The 15,622-nt window shown below is 36.4% G+C and overlaps 1 protein-coding gene across 2 annotated transcripts in view; it reads left to right on the forward strand.

Annotated features, from left to right (window-relative positions):
- Snx2 (sorting nexin 2) overlaps nucleotides 1-14,711 on the forward strand; it is a 44,093-nt gene extending 29,382 nt beyond the window's left edge. Inside the window, exons 8-16 of one of the 2 annotated variants that reach the window (XM_031365687.1) lie at nucleotides 895-970; nucleotides 1,637-1,750; nucleotides 2,005-2,098; nucleotides 4,502-4,707; nucleotides 9,988-10,131; nucleotides 10,576-10,587; nucleotides 11,841-11,921; nucleotides 12,022-12,093; nucleotides 14,250-14,711. In XM_031365687.1, the coding sequence (XP_031221547.1) occupies nucleotides 895-970; nucleotides 1,637-1,750; nucleotides 2,005-2,098; nucleotides 4,502-4,707; nucleotides 9,988-10,131; nucleotides 10,576-10,587; nucleotides 11,841-11,921; nucleotides 12,022-12,093; nucleotides 14,250-14,300 (850 nt within the window). In that variant the 3' untranslated portion in view covers nucleotides 14,301-14,711. The remainder of the gene's footprint in view (nucleotides 1-894; nucleotides 971-1,636; nucleotides 1,751-2,004; nucleotides 2,099-4,501; nucleotides 4,708-9,987; nucleotides 10,132-10,575; nucleotides 10,588-11,840; nucleotides 11,922-12,021; nucleotides 12,094-14,249) is intronic. The other variant, XM_031365688.1, reaches the window with a different exon arrangement.
- Nucleotides 14,712-15,622: the final 911 nt, after the last annotated feature.

Raw genomic sequence — 15,622 nt, forward strand, 5'->3', positions numbered from 1 at the left:
ATACATAGTGGAATATTAACTTAATTCCCTGAAATTATAACTGGAAACATAATTCTGTCTAAAGAATATTGTTACACAAGCTCATAGTTCATATATCCTTTTGTAACTAAATTGTCATAGTGAGACATTGATAAACTATTTACTCTGTCTCCCTTTCAGAAGATGAGCAAAGAGGCTAGAGAGGTAGCTCAAAGACTAAGAGTACTTGCTGTTCTTGCAGAGGACCTGGGTTTGTTCCAGTACCCACATGGTGGCTCTCAACTGCCACTGAGTCCCGGTTTGGCTTCCATGGGCACCAGGCATGTATGTGGCACATGTAGGCATGTACACATACATATAAAATAAAAATAAATTTTTTTTTAAGATTTATTTATTTCATGTATGTGAGTACACTGTCACTGTCTTCAGACACACACCAGAAGAAGGCATCAGATCCCCATTACAGATGGTTGTGAACCACCATGTGGTTGCTGGGAATTGAACTCAAGAACTCTGGAAGAGCAGTCAGTGTTCTTAACTGCTGAGCCATCTGTCTAGCCCCCAAATAAGTATTTTTTAAATAATCAAAAACTTTGTATTTGATTCTTTAAAGTCTCTCCTCTCCACCTCCACCCCCAAAATAGGGTCTCATATGTAGATCTAGCTGGTCTAGAACTTGCTGTGTAGACTAGTCTGGACTCAAACTCACAGAGATCCACCTGCCTCTGCCTTCCAAATTCTGGGATTAAGGTGTGTACCACCATGCTCTGTTCAAATGTATAAAATTCTAGATAATTATAGTGAGTGCAGACTAATAGATGGATTAAGATACTTTTACCTAGTTATTTTTATTCTTTTATTGAAACACAATTTAACATGGTACTAAAATAGGATCAATTCAACTCTTGAATATAGGTATCTTCAAAGAACAGTAAAGCATCCAACATTGCTTCAGGATCCTGACTTAAGGCAGTTTTTGGAAAGCTCAGAGGTATTTCCACTTTAAATTTTCTCATTCATACTTGTTATAACTAATACAAGATTGACTACTCAGTAAATAATTAGTTCAGTAGACATAGCAAAGCCATGCTTTGGGGTTTTTGGTGTTGGTTAACTTGCAAATACCTCCTTTTAGTAATAGAGGAGGGTCAGTTCCTTTTTTGAAGAATTTAAGCTGGTTTTAATCAAATAGATGAGAAATAATTTTTCCGTTGCTGCCCTAATTATTATTGTTTGAGATTTAAAAAAACTTCACTTGAGTCTCAGAATTTTCTAGAAGCTCATAAGCATAGCCCTCAAAGAGTGCGCATCTCTGCTCACCAGCAGCTTGTTTGTGCTCCAAGACAGGTGGCTATGTTAGAGTCCGGCAATTTCTTAATGTGTTTTGACAAACAGTGTTTGTTCTATCTAAATGTAAACGTGCAAAAGAAAAGCAAATGGAAAGTCTATTTTTTAAGTTTTCCTTTGAGAATGTACAAGTAGTGCATTTGAGAAATTAGATCTCACTGTTGAAATGTGTGAGGGTGAAGAAAATACAGCCGCTTTTCTCTTTTCTTCTCTCTCTTCTCTTTATTTTGGGAGGGGGTCCCTTTTGTGCCCAGTTAAATCTCCAGGCTTTTAACCGGTTTGTTTGCCCTTATTTGTCATTCAATTCCAGCTGCCGAGAGCAGTTAATACGCAGGCTCTGAGTGGAGCAGGAATATTGAGGATGGTGAACAAGGCTGCCGACGCTGTCAACAAAATGACAATCAAGATGAATGAATCGGATGCAGTAAGAGCTGATTTTTCGACTTGAATAATGAAATGAATTAATGAGCCCAACAATTGCGTTTTAAAGCTGTACAAGCAGAAAATAGGATATTAATTTGCTTATTGAGTTCAGTTCTCAGCTACATCAGTTGACCACCATGGTTATATATGGCTAATTTGCTGTTCTAAAACAAGGAAGGTAGCTGGCTATTGGTAACCTAATTTACAATGGTTCGTTCGTCCTAAATTAGCTCCATTTTTCATTTTTGTTCTTAGTGGTTTGAAGAAAAGCAACAGCAATTTGAGAATCTTGACCAGCAACTTCGGAAACTTCATGCCAGTGTTGAAGCCTTGGTGTGTCATAGAAAAGGTTTGTTAGCTGTGGTAAAGTGAATACTCTGAAGTGATTATGGAAAAGAGAAAATAATAGTTTCAGAGACTGTACTGCTGCATGTGGTGCACTTAGGGAGCTGAAGCAGAACTGCCATGAGTTTGAAGCTAGACTGTCTCAAAACAGAAAAAGAGTATTTGTTCAATACCATTTAAAATTTCCCGCTGTATTTTGATCTGACCTCTAGCTTAAAATTAGAAAAGTCAAGAGCTTATAAAACTATTTTAAGTCAAATTAAAATTATCACTCATTTGGTTGTGTGCTATTCATGAGACCCTGAGTTCAATTCTCTGAACTATGGTGTGGAAAATTAAAAGTTGATATTTACAGATTTTCTTAAAAGTATTTGTACTGTGCCTCTACTTCTTGGAAACCTCTGTGTATTCTTTTGCTTCTCTTCTTACAGTATTTAGGGGCTAAAGATTAGGGGCTTGTCTAACATGCAGAAGGCCCCAGGTTTGAGCTCCAGAATCACATAAACCAGGCAGGCAGGAGTTCAGGGCCATCTTCTATACAGGAAGTTCAAGGCCAGCTTAGACTAGAAAACTGTTAAAATAAAAAAGTTTAGACCACTGTATTTAAAACTAGGTTTGGGGGAGTAAAAAGCTCATAAGAAATTTGAGTTGAGATTTTTTTTTTAATCCACAAAGTTTTGGTGTTAGATTCTTGTTTGTTTGTTTGCTTTGTTTGACTTTGGGGTGGAGTCCTTTTAGAGTTCAAGACTCTTCATAATAATTTTCTAAGATACTATGTGACATAATGCTTAATAGATTTCATTAGGGTAATGGTAACAAAACTTAATTACTTGTATAATTTTTTTAAAAGATTTTTTTTTTTCTTTTTTTTAGTTTTTATTTCATATGCATCGGTGTTTTACCTGCATGTCTGTGCAAGGATGCCAGATGCCCCAAACCAGAGTTAGAGACACTTTAGAGCTGCCATGTGGGGGCTGAGAATTGAAACTGGGTCCTCTGGAAGAGCAGTTAGTGAGTGCTCTTAACCACTGGGCCATCACTCCAGCCTCCATATGATAGTTATTTCTTTATAATAGTTTGTTATAACTTCATTGTTTATATTATATATCTCTTAGGAAGTTGGCTTTGGATTTTTAAAAAAGAAATTATATACTCTGCAGCAACAGAATAGTTTTCAGGAAATGTAACTTTTAGTCATTGTCAGTAGCCTTTAAAAACATGATTTTTTTTCCTTCATTTGAAATGTCTGAAATGGTTGTGTTAAAAAAAATCTAGAGGGCTGGCGAGATAACTTAGCTGGTAAGAGCACTGACTGCTCTTCTGAAGGTCCTGAGATCGGATCCCAGCAACCACATGGTGGCTCACAACCACCCGTAATGAGATCTAACGCTCTCTTCTGGTGCATCTGAAGACAGCTACTGTGTATTATGCCAGAGTGAGCGGGCCGGAGCAGAGGTCCTGAGTTCAATTCCCAGAAGCCACATGATGGCTCATGTCCATCTGTACAGCTACAGTGTACTCATACAAATAAAATAAATAAATAATTCTTTAAAAAGACAAAACAAAACAAAAAAAATAATCTAGAAATTGATATTGGAGAATGATGTGAGTTTGAGGGCAGCCTGGACTAAATGAGTTCGAGGCTAGCTCATATATCAAAAACAAAAACAAAAAGCCTTATTTAATTCTTAGCATTATTGTACAACAAATAGAAAAGGACTTAAATTGATAATAAATTGTATGTACAAGCATACCTTTTTTCTTTTTGGGTAGATAAAATTCTTATTAAAAAATAAAGATGTAAAATTTAAAAATAAATAAATAAAAATAAGATTTGAGATTATTTTCAGTGATAAGTATTCAAATGCCAAAGATCATAGTATGAATTAATTGTGATTTTTAAAAAAGTATTATTCTTATTTTTATGTACTTATGTATTCCAGTGTGTGGGTTTGCAAACTTAAGTCTTCCAGAATACCAGTATAAACTTTTAACTTCAGAGCCATCTCTCCAGCCCCATTAATTTTTATGTTTATTATTCCAATATTAGAAATACACTTACATCTTTAACAGAATGCAGAAGACAATGAATGAGTACTTTGGTGTGAAAAGGAAAGGCAGGTTATTGAATTATTGAGACACAGTTCACCATCTGAAGATATAATGTGTGATTCTATTTTGGTGGGGCTATGCTGGCATTGAATGTAAACACGGGCCACTCCACACAGTAGTGGTGCTTCTATGAGCATCTGTGCCCAAGGCAGCTTATTGACTGTTTCATATTAATTTAAAATAATTCATAAATTTAAATTTTAATTCACGAATAAATAAAATTTAGAGAGATGCATATAGTGTTAAAATTTTACTAGCAAATAGTAAATGCTTTTTTTTCTTATTTTAATTTCAGAACTTTCAGCCAACACAGCCGCCTTTGCTAAGAGTGCTGCCATGCTAGGTAATTCTGAGGATCATACTGCGCTCTCTAGAGCTTTGTCTCAGCTGGCAGAGGTTGAGGAGAAGATAGACCAGTTACATCAAGAACAAGCTTTTGCCGACTTTTACATGTTCTCAGAACTTCTTAGTGACTACATTCGTCTCATTGCTGCAGTGAAAGTAAGCCCTGTTCTACAAGTCTTCTCACATTCTTGTTACTTAAGCCATTGACTTTAGACTAAACATGAACACTGCCACCTGGGGAGCAGCTGCAGGAGGGTCACGTGCTCAGAGACAGCCTGGTCTACAGAGTAAATTCTAGGCCAGTCAGGATTACACATCGACACACACATACACACACACTCACACTCATTTGGTTTTCTATTAGATATATGCATTTAAATGTGTAAATCTTATACTGCACATAAAGAATGGCTTCAAAACAAGAACCTATAACAACTTTTTCTTCTCTTAGTATGTGGATAGTACATAAACAGTTCTTAAATCTAAGGAGTGTCAAATAAGAAGTGAAAAATACACATTATTTATGTGTTCATATGTAAGTTTGCAGCCATTTGCATGTATTTACCCATTCTAGCAGTAGCTTAAGCTGCCTACCAGCTCTAGTCTCAGTAGTAAGAAATGGGGTAAAGCGGGGAGCAACTGCTGTCTTTAGTGTGAATCTGGGCAATAAAGGGATTTTCTGTCTGTATTACTCAAGTGTGTAGTCATATATTTATAAATGAAATGAGACTGAATTAGACCATGATTATATTACACAATGATAGTATTACATTTTTTTAAAAAGATATATTTATTATTATATCTAAGTACACTATAGCTGTCTTCAGACACACCAGAAGAGGGCATCAGATCTCATTTACAGATGGTTGTGAGCCACCATGTGGTTGCTGGGATTTGAACTCAGGACCTTCGGAAGAGCAGTCAGTGCTCTTAACTGCTGAGCCATCTCTCCAGCCCAGTATTAAATTTTAAATAAACCTATTTCTGAATAGTTACAGAAGGAATTTAGTTCAGCATTTGTACTCTCCAACTAAGCTGCCACTTTGTCAACATTTTTCTGAAGATGTTTTGTGATGTTACAGTGTCTTTGAGTTATGGCTATGGATGAAAGTCATAATGAGAGGGATTCAGCTATTTTCTGTTTTTCCTTGGATTCAAACATTTTAGAGAACTGTTGAAATCATCTTCCTCTCCTTTCTTGTGCAAACTAATACACTGCCTATTTATTTATGTTTTGTGAGCTGTCTCTAAAAGGACTCAGCACTTCCAAATGGTGTTTTCTTAGACTTGACAAAACTTACCAACTTTGTATACTCTTGTATGTAACTCCTTATGCTTCTGGTGAGTGTTTTGTTTATAGCTGTAACAGTTTATAGTGTATACTTTATCATATTTAGGCAGCTTTTATTTTTAACCTGGCCTGGTTTTTAAGGCTGGATATTTTTATTGTTGTTTTGGGGAGTATTGTATAGCTAAAGCTGGTCTAGAACTCCTGATCCTTCTGTCTCCATTCCAAGCACCCAGATTATAAGCATGCACCACCAGATGGTGATTCCTGTTTCTGTCTGATCATCTGTTAATAGTCTCTAGAGAGATATGAGAGCTGTTATTTAAAACACACAAATAAAAACAAATAAAACTCAAGGGGCTGAAGAGATGGTTCTGCAACTAAGAGCACTTGTGCTCCTGTAGAGAAACTGACTTCAATTCTAGCACTACACTAGCTCACCACTGGCTCATATCCAGCTTCAGAGGGTCATATGCCCTCTTCTGGCCTCCACAGGTGCTCTTACACATGTACACATACACAGAAGTAAAAATAAGTTAAAACAAACAAAACAAAAATGCTTAAGAAAATAAACCAGTAGGTCAAAAGGGGAAGTTGACAGTGTCTGAGCACATGTAGAAAAGAGCTACCCAGGGAAAGACCTCCTTAGCAGGGATAGGCCTGCCTGTGCTGATTCCTCAAGAAAAAGCTTTCACCACACTGTCTTAAACCTTTTGTTAGGTGTCTACATTGCTTGAAGTTAGTTATGTCCACATTTTCCAAAATATCCTAAAGAATACTGGCATCAAAAGATGTGCCACAATCAACTGAGCTTGGAGAGTTGTTTAACCTAGAGGCACCTACATTTATATGAAACATCTTTTTATCATACAAAAAATGTTGTTCCACTTAATATATCAAAGATGTGTTGAGAAATATTGAAGATTAGTTATCTAAGAGAAAGTTATAGAAGGTCAGGTTTTATGAAGGCAGATAAAGCTCTTGAGATCGATAAGGTCAGCTGCTTGAACATGGGAGGTAGAAGTCATAGAAGCTATAACAAGCAGGAGTTAGACACACAGGGCAATTCGGATAATAAAAGGACACATTTCCACTCTTCAGTCTGTTACGATTCTTGAGTATCTTCATAAAGCACCAGCTGTGCATGTATGTGAAGCTAATTTTTATCCCCACCTCTACTTGTTGTCCTTTTGTCAATACATCTAACATAGTCCTCCCCTTTCTCAAAAAGGAAGATATCATTCTTTGCCTGTATCTTACCCTCAGTCCATTTTAGAGCTATCTCTAGTTCCACATTCATAGATATGTCACTTTATTTACTTTTGGTTTTTGAGCTAGTGTCTCAGGCTGGCCTAGAAACTATATAATTGAAGTTGAAAGCCTCCTGTTGTGAATAGAGATGTGTGCCATTGCATCTGTTTATGTAATGCTGGGAAGAAAACCCATGCTTAGTCGAGCAATTCAAGCTTCATTTTATAAAGTATTTTGACAATAGCTATTTTGATATAAAATTTCTAGAAGTAGAATTATTGTAGATATAAAATTCAGTTTTATTTTATACAGCTACTACATGTTCCTTTTTATCTGCCTAATAATAGCTTTTGTGTTTATATTTATTTTTTATATGTATGAGTGTTTTACTCATATATATTCATGTTTACCAGGTGCATGCCTGCTGCCTGATGTCTGTGGGGTCAAAGGAGAGCATTATACTGGAGTAGCAGACAGTTGTGAGCCACTGTGTGGGTGTTGGAAACCAAATTCAGGTCCTCTGCTAGAGCAGCAAAGTCTTAAACCCTGCGCCATCTCTACTCATCCTGGTTTTTCGCCTTTTTGTTTGTTCATTTGTTTTGAAATAAGGTCTCACTATGTAGCCCTGGCTGTCCTGGAACTCATTTTATAAATCGGGCTGGCCTTGAACTCAAAGATATCTGCCTGCTTCTGCCTCCCAAGTGCTAGTATTGAAGGCATACCCACTATACCAGATGGTGGCTGCTGCTTCTGCTTCTGCTTCTGCTTCTGCCTCTGCTTATCCTCTTCCTCCTCCTCCTCTTCTTCCTCCTCCTCTCCCTCCTCCTCCTCTAACTTACAGAAAAGCTTATTGACATAAAATTCACAATTTCCTTTACATGCATATAGAGTAGTCCAAAGAACCCAAGTCCCTGTGCTTCCTCTACCACTGAGCCACACATAGCCCTATGCCATCTCTCTTTTTTTGTTTGAATTGTTAATTTCTTTTTACCTATTTTCCTTAAAAATATATCATACCTATCTCTAAATAGCTACTTGATAGTAACTGGCCTTCTGTTTATATTCCTGTCAAGATGGCATGAATAATAATAATTTGACTTCAGGAGTACTGTGAGGATTAGAACATACTACAGAGGTGTACTGTACAAAGGTGCTTCCTAGACAGAAGGTCAGGCCTGGAAGGAGTAACATTTGGGTTTCTTTAGGCCCTGGTACCTGATACCTGGTACCTAGTACTTGATGGTCTGGTTTTGTTTTGTTTTTCTAAGGCAGGGTCAAACTCAAACTCAAGGTGGCCTTGAACTCATGACTCTCTTGCCTCTGCCCCCCCATTTGGGATTATAAGCATGAACCATAACACCAAGCTATTTACTGCTTCTTGATTAAAATATGTTTTAAAATTGAAATATCTCTGGCATAATACTTTTTGATTCACCTTGTTTGTTAATACTTGGCTCATTTGTTGTTAGTATGTATTTAAAATAATGTTACCGTATCCCCAACATCAAGCTAGAAAAGAAATTCATAGTGGATCTTCCCATCCTGTCCCTTCTTTTTGGCCACACCCTAGTTGCTCTCCTATTTCACATTTTTTTGTTTGTTTGGGTTTTTTTTGTTTTTTTTTTGTTTTTTTTGTTTTTTTGTTTTTTTTTTTTTTTTTTGTTTTGTTTTTTTTGAGAAAGGGTTTCTCTGTGTAGCCCTGGCTGTCCTGGAACTCACGCTGTAGACCAGGCTGGCCTCGAACTCAGAAATCCGCCTGCCTCTGCCTCCCAAAGTGCTGGGATTAAAGGTGTGTGCCACCACCGCCTGGCGCTATTTCACTTCTTTAATCATGTGATTTTACTCTGACAGGCCCATGAAAATAAACTGTGGATGTGGTTGACTTGTCCTGGTCGAGTCTGTGTGTCAGTTTTCATTTAGTTCTGCCTTTTAATTGTGCTTTTTGGCCCTTTTCAACATGTACAGGACTCAACCTCTTCCTCATTTTGTTAGGCCTTTACTGATTTATTTATTGTTTGTTTTTTTATTCTATTGGAGCCATCTATGACATTTTTCATTTCACTTTCTATTACTTGGGATCCCCTCTTTTTTTTAAACTGGGTTATCACTATGTAGTCCTGACTTGATTAGAACTTACATATTAAGTTAGCTGGTCTCAAACTTAACAACAGTCCTTCTGCCTCTGTCTCCTGGTACTAGAATTAGAAGGATAGGCCTGGTTTGGCCCATTTTATCTTTTTTTTTTTAACTCTCTGTAGCTTTGGCTATACTGGAACTCGGTCTGTAGACTGGACTGGCCCTGATCTCACAAAGATACACCTGCATCTGTCTTAACCCAACTCCCCCACCCCGAGATTAAAAGCATGAAACAACATTGCCTGGTCTCTTTATATTTTCTTTTTTTTAATCTTTTTTTTTTTAAGATTTATTTATTCTTATAAATGAGTACACAAAAGAGGGTATCAGATTTCATTATGGGTGGTTGTGAGCTACTATGTGGTTGCTGGGATTTGAATTCATGACTTTTGGAAGAGCAGTCAGTGCTCTTACCCATAAAGCCATCTCACCAGCCCCCTCTTTATGTTTTCAAATTCTGTTTTTCCAGCATATAAATCTATCTTACATAGTATTCAATAGAAGAACTTGTAATGTACACCAGGATATTTTCATTAAATACACCTTTTTTTAAGACTATATGACTCTTACATCTTATTGGAAACCACATTTAAAATCCTAAAAGCTAGAGAAATTGCTATTGGCATGCATATTTTCATTGTCTCCTCACATCAGGCTAACATTTAAATACTTGGCTTTATAAATTCCAATGTTATTATACTTATATTATAATAAGAGTATTTTACAATGTTGCTCAATAGCCTTATGCCATCCACTTACAGGGTGTGTTTGACCATCGGATGAAATGCTGGCAGAAATGGGAAGATGCTCAAATTACTTTGCTCAAAAAACGTGAAACTGAGGCAAAAATGATGGTTGCTAACAAACCAGATAAAATTCAACAAGCTAAAAATGAAATAAGAGAGGTAATTAATAATACTTTCTTTACTCAGATTTTTCATGTCATTCATATATGCATAATTTTTCATATTTTTTTCTGAATCATTCAGCACCTAGCTATTTCTTCATATTTTTATGAATTATATGAGATAGTGAGAAGTAGTTAACATTTTTAGCATCCCTAAAGTCTGCAGAGCCCTTGTTACCTCCTGTGACTATGAAATGAATAAAGAAGCATGCAAGAAAGAAATCAAAAATTAACCTTTGCATTCTGTACATTTATTTTCAAATGGTTTTGATTTCAGATGGTTACTCATTTTGTATCTGAAAATGGTTTTAAAGGTAGACCTACCCACATTTCGTTCTCCGGGCAATATTATCCCCCATATATATGTATTATATATGGTGTTTTAATAAATTTGTATAAGTTTATTATAATTTATACACTTTTTTTGCCATGCTTCAATAAGGAAATTGAAGAGGTAGGACAACCTTTATATTACTACAAATAAGTACACCTGCTCTTCGCAGAGTATGAACCAGTGTTTTGGTTACATAGTGGGAATACCATTCCATTGCTTAAATATTTATTTTAGCTGTTTCATTGGTCACATTTTGTTGTTACCATTCTAAATTTAATGATTATTGATGAGTCCTCAGTAGATAATAAATAGTTCCACTTGAAAAAGCCTAGTCATTATACCATTATAAATGTTTTAAGTGTTTGTCATATATTGAAGTATTTCCATGAGCACATGAATAAACGTGTTATTGGAATTAATATTGTTGGCATGTTTTGAAATGTGTAACCATTTATTTGTTAGTGAGCTGTATACTCAAAATTCCTCCAGTTGTATCTAATAGGCATTTGTTAGGCGGGTCTTTTTTTTTTTTTTTTTTTTTTTTTTGCTGTTTTCGAGACGGGGTTTCTCTGTGTAGCCTTGGCTGTCCTGGAACTCACTCTATAGACCAGGCTGGCCTCGAACTCAGAAATCCGCCTGCCTCTGCCTCCCTAGTGCTGGAATTAAAGGTGTGCACCACCACCACCCGCCTGTTTTGCTGCTTTTGAGACAGGATCTAACCGTGTTGCCTTTGGCCAGCCTGAGAGTCCTCCTATACCCTCTTTCACAAAGTGGAAATTTTAGTGAGAGCTACCATACCTGGCAGGACATTATAGGTCATTAAACATTGAAATATTATAGTCTTAAGTAAATGAAGCGATGAATGATTAATGGAATTTAAGCTAACATGTATTTCTACTACTAGAAAGTGAAATACACTTTTGTGAGTGTGTGTATGGGATGTGCATGTGTGCGTATGTGTAGGCATATGTGTATGTGCATGGACATAACATGTGCATGCAAAAGGAGGGCAAAGTTTCATGGTGGGTGTCTTACTCCATCACTTTCCATCTTGGGTAGTGAGTCAGGACTTGTCTAGCTAGGCAGCTTTCCTCTGCCTGCCTGCAGGGTGCTGGGATTACAGGCAGGTGTCATGCCCACCCAGCATCTGGATGGGTGCTAGAGATCTAATTTTGATCCTCATGCTTGCACAAGTGCTTTACCCACTGATTCCTCAGGTTCTAGATATCTGACTGAATTAGGTTAGACTGGGTTTTCTGATATTGAGCTTTCTTGGTTCTTTTAGGCATTTGGTTAAGTTAGATGAGTAATCATGACAGTATATTTTTTCCAGTTTAAAATAAGCATTTTTTTCTTCTTGTTTTTTTCCTTAGTGGGAGGCGAAAGTACAACAAGGAGAGAGAGATTTTGAGCAGATCTCTAAAACAATTCGAAAAGAAGTGGGAAGATTTGAGGCATGTATCATAATTCTGTACTTTCCTTAGCTTTGCTATAGCTCTGTGGGAAAATGTAATTTCCTACTAATATATTTTTTAATGTATTATCCTTTAACAGAAAGAACGAGTGAAAGATTTTAAAGCTGTTATCATCAAGTACTTGGAATCACTAGTACAAACACAGCAACAGGTAAGCTCATTCTCCTTAGAGCTTGGGGTTCCTGAAGAGTCATTTGAAAGATGATTAACAGGTGTCTAAACTGGAGGAAAAATTAAAAGCGGACTAAATACTAAAGTAACTGGAGACTATCTTAGTCTGTTTGCCTCTACTGAATAATACACAGAAATACATTTTTTCAATATTAGGCTATAAAAAGTCACAGGAACCTGGAGAGAGATAGTGGTTAAGAACACTTCCTGCTCTTAGAGAGGACCCAGGTTCAGTTTCCAGCATGCACATTGCAGTTCCAGTTGGATCCAGTGCCCTCTTCTGGCCTTCTGGAATACCAGGTGCACATATGGTGCATATGCCTCCATACAAAACACTTATGCACATAAAATCAAATACATCCTCAAAAAGTATCACATAGACTGTTTTCCCCTTTGAGGTTCATTCTGTTTTGAAGATGGGCTCTCTCTATATCCCAGGGTAGCCTGGAAATTGCCATCCTGGTGCCTCAGCCTGCGTGGTGTTAAGGTTGTAGGATGCAACCATGGCCCCTGGCTTTGCAGTCCTGGTTTCCCTTCCTTGTCAGACAAGACAGACTGATAGAATAGGTGCTCTCAGTATATTTCTCCCTTCTACAACATACAGAAACTTAGACTAAAAACTAAGTTTTAAAGTTTTTTCATTGTATTTTGGTAATTTTGTTTTATTTGGAATTTTTGGTGCTTGAATACTACCTACAACTGGCATTTGTTTCATGAGCTTTCATGATACATTAAATTCTATAAAAGTAGAATTTTGCATATACAAATCAAATAACTTAGTATCTTTTAATAGAAATAATTCTTCTAGTTTTAAAATGTACAGAAATAGAAACTTTTTTGTATAATACATATACATGTATGTATGTATGTATGTATGTATGTATGTATGTATGTATAGTATACATATATATGTGTGTGTCTTCAAATTCAAGCCAGGCAGTGTGGCCTGGGATCCCAACACTTAGGAAGCAGAGGTAGGAGAATCATGAACCCTGGAGGCCAGCCTGTTCTGACTAATAATAAGTTTCAAGCCAACCAGGACTTCATAATACAGTTTTCAAATGAGTAAAAAAAGTTAGATTTTTAAAATTGAATTGCCAAGGGGTGGTGGCACACACCTTTAATTCCAGCACTTAAGAGGCAGAGGCAGATGGATCTCTGAGTTCAAGGCCAACCTAGTCTAGAGAGTGAGTTCCAGGACATCAGGAATACACAGAGAAACCCTGTCTTTAGAAAAACAAAATGAAAAACTAAATCAGAAAAAATTCTTTCCAAAGAAGTTGCCTTAAATTAACTTTTTAGTGTACAGTTAATCTGTTCTCTAGATGACCCAGAGACTAGCCACTGGTTTTTCCAGTCTCTCTTCCTTCCTTATTCAATGTTGGCTCCCCCTCTCCCACTCTTTATTCTAGTCCTCTTACTAGCAATAGTATAAAATGTAAATATCCTATAAATTAAGATTTGCTTTATGTTAGAAATGGTCATTATAATTAGGTAAATTTTGAGTTTTTAACAATTTAGTAAAAGTATATTTTATGTATAATTTTGCATATATCTAAGAAGTATAAAGAATAGATACTTTAAATTGTTATTTATAGCAGAATCTGTAATTAGCTAGGAGTAATGTTTAAGTATGTTATATATTAATTCTGTCGATAAGACATCTGGTGGGGAAATGATCCATTTAAGAACCATATGTAGCCAAGCATGGTGATGAACACCTCTAATCCCAGTGCAGTGAAGCACGGGCAGAAGGACTGCCACAAAATCAAGGCCAGACAGGTCTATGTAGTAGGGTAGCGTGTCTGAGAAAAAACACTGAAAAATAAAGTAGAAATCACACATAGGCTAGGTATGCCTGCAAGCATAATCTAGCAGTGGGTGGCTGAACAGTCGTAAAATCCTGAAATTTAAGGCCAGCCTGAGGTAACAGTGGTACCTTTCCTCAAGTAGATAAAAACAGATAGGCACCTGTAAAAATACATATAGTTATATGTATAGATGTATAAAAAGACTAAGTTAGTGTACTGGCTGGTTTTAGTGTATTAGCTGCTTATGTATATACTTTTGTAAAGAAGAATTTATGCATTAAAATGGCAAAAAGTAACAAAACTATCTTTTTATTATCACCCACAGCTGATAAAGTACTGGGAGGCCTTCCTACCTGAAGCCAAAGCCATTGCCTAGCCTTACCCTGTGAAGGACACATTGGATTCCTCAGTGAGATCATCTAGAAACCATCTAAATAAACCACTAGATATTTTATGAATTACATGTGGGTTTTTTATATATAAAAACATATGCGCTGACATTTTATTATAAGCTGCATGTCCTGACCATCTTTGAATTAAGTGGACTGTGGCATGACATTCTGCAATATTTTGCTGAATTGAACACTATTGTGTCTTAAATACTTGCACTAAAAAGTGCACTGCAAGGCCAGAAAATTTTACAATCTTCTTTCTTTTATGTTCTGTAGTGTGTTTACCCTCATTATGAAGCAAATTAGCAATGCATTGATTAATGTTCACTTATACATTCCTGTACAGAAATTATGATTTTTGTGATTATAGTAATAAAATGATATTACTTGTGAAATATTAGTAATAAATTATTTGAGTATATAAACATGTTAGGGATTTTTTTTAATAGGAAAAATACTTTCTTCAAAATGTATATCATTGATACTATAATCCCTTAAGTATTTTAACTGATAGGAAATGCCAAATTTCTTACATTGAATAGTTAAATGAACTTTATAAACTATGTTATAAAACAATAATAAACCAGGGAACAATCATTTTGGTCATTTTAGGTAAAAAAGACAATATTTTAAGTGCCCAATTTAATAGGAGAGGTTGGGCATATATATATATATCGTCATGCCTGTAATCCTAGCACTTGGGAAGTTGAAATTAGTGAATCACTATAAATTCAAGGCCAGTCTGGCCAAGAGTCAAAACTAACAAAGGTGTGATTCAGTCTTAAGTATCATGGATTTTTTTTTTATTTTAAGATTTATTTATTTTAAGTATGTGATTACACTGTCACTGTCTTCACACACACCAGAAGAGGGCATCGGATCCCATGACAGATGGTTGTGAGCCACCGTGTGGTTGCTGGGAATTGAACTCAGGACCTCTGGAAGAACAGTCAGTGCTCTTAACTGCTTAGCCATCTGTCCAGCCCAGGTTCTATTTTTCTACTTTTCCTTCTTCCTTCCTTTCTTCCCTCCCTTCCTTCCTTCCATCCTTCTTTCCTTCCTTCCTTCTTTCGTTCCTCCCTGTCTCTCTTTTGCTCATCTTGTCTTCAAATGTTTTATTGTTGCCTCTGTTTCTATTTCAAACTAAAAGTAGGCCATCTAGTCTTGATTGACAGGGAGCTGGTGCGATTTGAAACACTGGTTTGATGAGAAGCTAAGGCCAGCAAAAGCAAATTTGAAGGAAAATGAAAAGTACTGTGTCTTTGGCGACCATCGCACCCTTCTTGAATGTCCTATTTGGAGACTG

This window comes from Mastomys coucha, unplaced genomic scaffold (genome assembly GCF_008632895.1).
Source record: "Mastomys coucha isolate ucsf_1 unplaced genomic scaffold, UCSF_Mcou_1 pScaffold13, whole genome shotgun sequence".
NCBI lineage: Eukaryota > Metazoa > Chordata > Mammalia > Rodentia > Muridae > Mastomys > Mastomys coucha.